This window comes from Microtus ochrogaster, chromosome 1 (assembly GCF_000317375.1).
Source record: "Microtus ochrogaster isolate Prairie Vole_2 chromosome 1, MicOch1.0, whole genome shotgun sequence".
Classification (NCBI taxonomy): Eukaryota; Metazoa; Chordata; class Mammalia; order Rodentia; family Cricetidae; genus Microtus; species Microtus ochrogaster.
Window position 1 is genome coordinate 79,478,433 of NC_022009.1, and position 8,572 is coordinate 79,487,004.

The window sequence follows — 8,572 nt, forward strand, 5'->3', positions numbered from 1 at the left end:
CTTGCAAAGAGCCTGCTCATTGTCTTAGCCTCGCCACACTTTCTGTAAGGCCTTGTAAAGCTGTTCTGATGCCTGACTCCTTTTGACATTCTCTTCTGGTTCTTTATTTCTGTAGCTTGTACATCGTCCTTTAAGACTGGCTAAGTCTGGTTACCTTCATGGCTAACCTCAACACAAGCCCACCAACAGGTGGTACATTACTGAGACAAACCCTTTGGGTCCTTCCTCACTGCTCCAGTGATTCAGGGTGCACCTAAATGCTGAGCTGTTGTTTTCTCCTACGAGTGACTCTAGCTGGCACCCACATGAATTTTGTTGACTACAAAATTAACGTGAAGAGACTCCAGATGATATTTGAGGTCTTTCTGTCTGGCACTGTATCTACCGGTTTTAGGCTGCTTATTTCGTGGGAATGTGGGGTTTGGGTGTGGCTTTGACCCCATCTTTTCAACGATGGGTCTTTCTCGGTAAAATTCCTAACTTGTTCATTCTGTGGAAACTCTTGGCAGAGTAGCGGAGCCCTGATTCCTCTTCGGCATTGGGGGACAGCCGGGGCTTTGCAGCGGAGTTTCCCACTGAAGTAAGCAGCCGCAGCAGCTGCTAATGCCCAGGCCAGAAGGGAGGAAAAGGCCGTGGTCTGCTCTACGTGTCAGTGAGAAGCATTTAGGCATTTCCTTTTCATCTTGATTAACAGTCAGCTCTCTTTACCTTACACTATTTTTTGGCCTGAGGAAGTCTGTTCTCTGGCCTTAGGGAATTTTTATACACAGAGGCCAAGCCCTGGCCTCTTCTCACAGAGAGATCTTTCAGCTTCTGCAAAGGCAAATGGCAGCTTGGCCTCCGATCCCAGGCGTGACACACACGCCGACGATTTACCAGGAAGTACAAACGTGAGGACAGCTCACACCATGCTGTGCTTCTAAGAAAGCTTTCCCCAAGCGGTGGGACCTAAAAATCTAACAAAGCAATTCCCGAGGCCTGCTGAGTCAGCATTTAAACACCACGGATTAGAAAGGGATCAGGGGGATCGGAACACAGGTGTTTAAGAGAGTATTCTTTCTAATAAGGCAATCCTTAAAGTCTTGCAAACACCCGACTAGAGCGACTGTTTATTAGAGTGTTGCCCTGCGGTGCCCTCCTGTTCACCAGCGTTACTCTTCCACACAGCGTCACACCCTGGCAGGATGGTCGTTTTCCTTTGTAACCGCCCTTTCACATATTAGTTACCGCAGGCTCGAGAGCTGGCAGGGTTAGTAAGTGGAAGAGCTAAGGCTTGCATCTGCCTGGGTCAAGGACGTCAGCCATGTGTTTCCACAGGAGACAACAGTGCACGCTGAAAAGCTGAAGTCACAGTGGTTCTGTTGGGTTGTGTCACCTCTCAGCACCCTGCACACGGCATTTCACATCCTCTCTTTGACGGTTTTTATTATCGAATTTTAATATGACGTGTTTAGTATGTGCCGTTTGTGTCCTTACTTCTTCCTCTTTTATCCCCCTACAGTGGCGTTAAAATCCTCCCCTGCTGACCGGAACGGAGGCCAGGATCAGTGCAGAGCACAAGTCAGAGATGGGCTGCTCCTGCAGGAAGGAGAGTTTTTACTACAGGTAATTCTCGTCATACAGTCCCTTCCGGTAGCACAGTAGGGCAGCCTCGGTGGCCGGTCCTTTGGAGAGTCCCTGTGCCTCTCATGGGAACTGTAGTGGGTATTGGATTAATCATAATAGTAATACATGAACTAATCACATAGTAGTAGCACAGACTGAGGGAGAGAGGAACACGGAGGAGCTAGAGCCAATAGAAATAAGGAGAACACACGAGGTAATGCATTTAAACATGAAAATACAGTTAGATTAAGCTGCTAACTAATGTATGTGTTTTATAGCTGAGAATTATATTTAATTCTTTGAGTGTTACATTTTACATGCATTGTGCTTTCCATTAAAAGTTTTCATTTTTTTTAATAAGTCTTTGAAAGCATCTAAATTTCAATCAGTGCTGGAGGAATTTTGGCTGGAAGCCGTGCTGTCTTCTGTCTAGGTGTCTTCACTAGAGATCCAATAAGGAGACCTGTCCCGTCATCCTGTCCCTTCCCATCATCCCGTCCCGTCATCCTGTCCCTTCCCATCATCCCGTCCCGTCATCCTGTCCCTTCCCATCATCCCGTCCCGTCATCCCGTCCCATCCCGCCACCCCTCACCCCCGACAGCTGTCCTCCCTAAAGAAGAAAGGCATTAATTATAGTGAATGTTTGCTGTGCCATTCATTTCATCAAATGTTAGATGAAATGCCTTTAAAAGAAGAAATCTAGAGCATAAGGAAAACCTGGTATTTTATTCACATACCTGATTGGACTTTAAATTTAGTTGTAAGTTTCCCTCAGCCAAGTCCTAGGCGTTGGTACGTTTGCCCAGTCCACATGCTGTGTACCTGTGTTTCAGGAGTCATTTTGATACAGTATTCATGATGAAGAGAAACAGCGTTTACCTAGCAGTTGGTACTTCCCAGTGACGGACTCACACCTTCCCTTCTGCAGGCGCTGAATGGCTTTGTTCTGGTTGTCACAGCAGACGCCTTGGTCTTCTACGCTTCCTCTACTATCCAAGACTACCTGGGCTTCCAGCAAGTAAATATACTTCTCTTTCATCATTTATGAAGGTTGTTGTTAGAAAATGAGCCTTATACTCTCTTGTCTATTTTAAAATGTAAGCTCAAAGTTGGCCATTTATACACGGAAAGTCTTGACTAAAATGTGTGCTCTTACAAGAATTTAAAGTATGTTTTAGGCTGTTGCGTTTTTTTCAGTATTGATAGTGCCTAGCACTGATGCGTTGCTTTGTTTCATGGTTATTATGTTTCTTTTGCATCCATTAATGATATCATATATACACATACATGAATCTTTCAGTACTCTGCTGATGAAGGTCTGTGTTACATAGTAACTGCTATGCTGGCAGGAGGGGACCAGAGAAAGAAACTTTAAGGCAGGTCAGGTTTTGAAGCAGACAGAAAATTTGCCTTTAGATGGCATGAGCTATCGCATAAAACAGAGAATTAATGAGACACATGAAAAAGCACGTGTGAAAGACTGTGTGGCCTATACTGTTTGTTCTGGTGCATCTGGAGTATGAGCATTAACCTGAAAAGTGTCTTGAAGCTGAGCTGAAGTATGTAGAGCGCACAGATGGTTGATGAGGGGACACAGGGGAAGGTAGAAGGGCCGTCAGCAGCAGACAAGACATCTGGGGAGGGGGAGTGTCTGCTGTGTGTCAGCAGCCTTGAAGGGATGGTGTGCGGTGGTCAGCAGTAGAAAGCCAGCAGGACCGTGCGCTGAATTGTGAGCCGCTGTAGGAAACCAGCAGGACCCTGCGCTGGAAGAATTGAGAGACGCTGGTGTGTGAGGGACTGGAACACCTGATCTGATCCGAGAGCAGACTCACGTGAGCACATGTGGATGCTTGCTCCTCTCACGAATCTGGCTCTCACAATGTAATGCCAGAGGCGTCACCTGAAACACTTGATACGATCTCTGGGCTCCATTCCCAGATATTCCATTTCAGTAGGTCATAGTGTGGCCCATGACTTTGCATTTCAGCCAGTCCCACAAGGTTGCTGGTCTACGTACCACAGACTGTTTTAACACGTATATGGACTGTAGTTCTTATTATATATGTAATATATAACATTTTAAAAAATATATATGCATATTATCAAAGGGATGGAACCTGGCCACTGTTAAACAGGGTTTAACAGTAGAAAGCCTGTTGGAAACATAATGGATCACTTAGGGTTTTGATAATGATACCATGGTTTATATCAGTTAAAAAGGCTCAAGTAAAGGAAACCCAGATGTGGTGATGACTTTAAATCCGAGCACTTGGGAGGCAGAGGCAGGTGGATCTCTGTGAGTTCAAGCCCAGCCGGCTCTACCTAGTGAGTTCCAGAACATCCATGCTGTATAGTGAGACTCTGTCTCAAAGTCAAACCAAACAAAAGTGAAAAAGTAACTGAGACATGCGCTATGTTCCCACTTACTTTTCTCATCCGTATGCGTACTTTGTACATTCTTTATGTGTGGGATTAAGATTTCAGTTTTCAAAACTACGAGTTGCGACATATTCATGGGAAATGATTCAGGTGATACAGTGGATAAAGGATCAAACTTTCTCCTTCAGTGCTTAACCTACAGTAGTAAAATGATAATTTTGGGTATCATCCCAAATAAAGAGGCTACACGGGACTTTCCTGCACGTATATGTTTGCGTAGGATGGAGAAAAAATGTGCTATGTGCTGTGAGTTTCAGTGGAAAAGAAAAAAAGAAAAACAAATTCTACCGAAGACTAAGAATTCAGCATTGCAATCAAGGCTGAGAGGCACGGGGAGGAGGGATGGGGCGAGTACCATAAAGGCTTTATCTCTTGCTGTAGAGTCTGAGTCTCTTTGGAAAGAACGTTCCTATAAAGAAAACACACATGAAACTGAAGGAGATCCCAGTGAGATGCTGTTGAGATTAGAGATGACAGAATAAGATGCTGGTAGGGGATTCATGGATCAGAGGGTTAGAGCAGTGGTCCTCAGGCTTCCCAGTGCTGTGGCCCTTTAATACAGTTACTCTATTGTGGTGACCCCACCATAAAATTGTCTTGTTGCTACTTCGTAACTTTAGTTTGGTGCTGTTATGAGTTGTAATGTCAATATCTAATATGTGACTTCAAAGGGGGTCTTGAGAACCACTGGTCTCTCGTGGCATCAGCTGGTGTGAAGTGGACAAGGACTATAACCAGTCCTTAAGATGGCACATCAGAGGAGCAGAAAGATGCCTTGTGAACCAGAGTGTTCGTGTCGGGAAGTGATGGCAGCTAACTCGTTCAGTCAGTTACAGTGCTGGTCCACAGGTTTCCCTACCACGAATGACTGGGATTCCGCAGGCCATCATCTCGTTCAGTTCACCGTCGCTATCTCGTGCCCACTGATATTGATGTGTTTTGAAACTGCTTTGCTAAAGCTGATCATTTCTAATCACTGCTTTATTTCCTCTTGCTCCTTTTCCTTAGTCTGACGTCATCCATCAGAGTGTCTATGAGCTCATCCATACAGAAGACCGAGCCGAGTTCCAGCGCCAGCTGCACTGGGGTCTAAACCCCACACAGTGCACAGACTCCGCACAGGCAGCAGATGGTAAGGAGGTTTACCAGAGGCCGCAGTGATGCCTTCGGAATATTCTGTGGAAGGAGGCTGGGAAGTCGGGGGGCATGGAGCTCCATGCTGAAGACAGGGCACGAGTCAGGTGGTGTTAGTCTCTGGCCTCAGATAGAGCCGGACTGTGAGAGCTGAGGAAAGTTTAGCAGATGAGGGCTGTGAAGAACACCATACATCAGAGGAGTGGCATTGTCAGCAATGTGAATATATACGTGTCTGTGCCCACTAGTGGGTATCTGTGTGGGGGCCAAAGGTCACCAACCTCCATCTTACTTTTTTTAAATAAGATCTTTCATTGGCCTGGAGAACCCCAAGAAGTCTAGGCTGATGGGAGCCACAGGGATCCTGCTGTCTGCACCTCCCAACCCTGGGATTGCAAGCATGAGCCTGCATCCTTGGCTTTTCTTGACATGGATTCTAGGGATCAAACTCAATGTCGTGTTTGCATGGTAAGCACTTCACCAGCTGAGCTAGGCCCATGCCCAAAGCCGCGCTGTGTTTTATAAAACTGCCCATGGCGCCATTGTGAAAGACGGAAGGAGTGTACAGGGTAGCAACTGCACAGTGCAGTCGTTGTTAGCAAAACGTACCCACAGAAACGTACAGTAGCATGTGCAAGAATCAAAAGGCTTTTCCTGGCATAAGCACTGTTTCCAGTGAAGCTGCTAAGACAAGAAAACTACAGCTAGAAATACAGACATAGTTGGCAGCAGCAGCTCAGAGGTACAAGCAACAGATGTCAAGTTCTACAGCACAGACTTGCTAATAAGCTTGAGCTTTTGGATTAATTTTGAAATGGTATTTTAAATTCTGAATGCAGGCTCCCGTTTAAAATGTGTCGCCGTTTTAACTATACAAAGCTTCAGTTTCTACAGAAAATGTGAGTAGCCTGCTGTTTTGTTTCTACAGATGCTCATGGCCTCCCACAGCCACCGGCAGTCTACTTCAGCCCGGACCAGCTTCCTCCAGAGAATGCGTCTTTCCTGGAGAGGTGTTTCATATGCCGGCTGCGGTGTCTGCTGGACAATTCGTCTGGCTTTCTGGTATGGTGGAAAATCTTAAAATCCTAGTTCTTGAAGTGACTTAATATGATAAAAGAAAGCAGCCTTGAGAAATTAACATTTCAGGGCCAGTAAGACAGCTCAGTTGGTAAAATGTTTGCCTTGCAAGAATGGGGACCTGATTTGGACACCAAGGACCCATGTAAAAGCCTGGTGTGGTGATCTGCACCTATAGTTCAGTAGATGAAGGGAGAAAACTGGAGAATCATGAAAAGTTATACCCAGTACCACACACACGCGCGCGCGCATATACACACACACACACACAAATTAGTATCTCAGGGTTTGGGAGTCTTCCACAGCTCGTAAAAGCCTATCATTTAAGCTGAAGTTGTAGAAATTCAGTGGCGTAGCTTGGTTCCTGTAACTTTGAGTATTCTGAAAGAAAGAAGTTGAAGTCTAAGAATTAGCAACCGTTCTTCAGTAGAATGCCTGGCACTTGGGATGCCATGCATACAGGAAAAGCATGAATGTATCTATGTCTGGGATAAGTGCAAATACAGCACCACTATTTGTGACTCCCTTGTTACCGTCTGACAGGAGTGCTGTGGCAAGAGGTGACCCTGGAGAGCCACCCGGCAGGCACAGACCCTGAGGTGACCCTGGGGAGTCACAGGCCTAGAGGGGCTGCATCTTAAGCCACACAAAGCAGTGTGTTTTGTTAGTGTTATGTTTTACAGTTGTTTTGCTGGCCTGGTATTCAAACTGTGTATTGAGGTGTCTTTCCTAGAACTGCTGTCTAAGATCAGTTAGCAGAGTTAGGTGGGATTTCTGTGCACAAAGAGTTTCTTCTACTTTGTGCTGTATGAGGTGTGAGTCAGAGTCCCACAGGCTCCGAGATCAGCTAAGTTTACTACAGCCATTTTTAAATTCTCTTTTGTCTCCTAAAATCACCCTTTATCTTGTATCCCTGCATTCCTTATATAGTTTTATAAGGTTCATTTTACTGTTTTAATGAAGTTGTATATTTTTCTCAGGAAAGATTATGGCATGCTGTGTCATATAGGTCACACATGTTTGAAAGTTAATACAGTGATTTAACCGCCACTCTTTCCTTGAAGATGTGTATTGAGTGTCTGGTGTGCAAAGAGCCATCCATGGAGGGTGAAATGCCCAGGTGGTTTGGGGCACAAAAAGGATAGGGCTCTCCTGCCATGATGCTAGGGGCAAGGAACTGTCCCGCAGTCCCGAGAACCCCAGAAGAGCCAGGATGGCAACTCTGGAAATGAAACTCTGACACACTGTTCCTTTTAATGACTTTCCCTAGGCCATGAATTTCCAAGGGAGGCTTAAGTACCTGCACGGACAGAACAAGAAAGGAAAGGACGGGGCACTGCTCCCCCCTCAGCTGGCCTTGTTTGCAATCGCCACCCCGCTTCAGCCACCGTCCATCCTGGAAATCCGAACCAAAAACTTCATCTTCAGGACCAAACACAAACTAGACTTCACACCTATTGGTTGTGATGCCAAGTAAGGGAGCCTTTCACTCTCATTTTACTAAACATGTGCTTGATTTATTGTGTGGGACGTTTGCCTTAGGATGTGATATTATTCACTGCTATATTAGCAATTAATCATTTTGTTTCAGTATTGCTTACTAAAATAAGGTAATTTTATCAGTCTGACAAATAATCTTATTTTATATTACCATACTTGTAAGAATTATTCTTAAGATTTTGGTTAATTTTATGTTTTATAAAAATATTATTTAATTTTTAGCTTTAGAAATTAAATAAGTATCCAAAGTTAATTAGTTTACAAGAATTTATACCAAAGCATTTTAGTTTTTTTCTCCTTTCATATGGGAGCATGCAGTGACATGACTTAGGCCTTGTCTCTGAACTCAGTCTCAGTACTCCATGTTTTAGAATTTGTTTTATTTTATCGTCAACTCTGTCCGTTCATGTTTGGTTATCCTAATTTTAATGGCCTTACTCAAAAGAAGAAAACAGGCTAACACTGAGACTTCATAGCCAGAAAATAGTAAGTAAATAAAAAAAATAATAAAATTCAAAGGGATGTTTCCTATGTTTTAATATGAAAACTTTGGAAGTCAGCTGCAGTGTTTGTAGAAATAACAACCCCCCCCCCACTCCCGTGAACGTGTGGCGGTTCTCTTACAATGTGATGCTTTTCTGAAACAGAGGGCAGCTCATCCTGGGCTACACGGAGGTAGAGCTGTGCACCAGAGGCTCGGGCTATCAGTTCGTCCATGCTGCTGACATGCTCTACTGCGCAGATTCCCACATCCGCAGTGAGTACTAGACCGTGTTAGCTTGTTAAAATGTTTCCTGTTTCATGTGTGTGTATGTG

At 44.7% G+C, this 8,572-nt stretch overlaps 1 protein-coding gene across 1 annotated transcript in view; it reads left to right on the plus strand.

Moving 5' to 3' along the window:
- Positions 1 to 8,572, plus strand: part of Ahr (aryl hydrocarbon receptor) — a 36,440-nt gene that overhangs the window by 18,449 nt on the left and 9,419 nt on the right. Inside the window, exons 3-8 of the mRNA XM_005343854.3 lie at positions 1,502 to 1,605; positions 2,535 to 2,624; positions 5,054 to 5,177; positions 6,108 to 6,241; positions 7,527 to 7,729; positions 8,404 to 8,513. Coding sequence (XP_005343911.1) covers positions 1,502 to 1,605; positions 2,535 to 2,624; positions 5,054 to 5,177; positions 6,108 to 6,241; positions 7,527 to 7,729; positions 8,404 to 8,513 — 765 coding nt within the window. The remainder of the gene's footprint in view (positions 1 to 1,501; positions 1,606 to 2,534; positions 2,625 to 5,053; positions 5,178 to 6,107; positions 6,242 to 7,526; positions 7,730 to 8,403; positions 8,514 to 8,572) is intronic.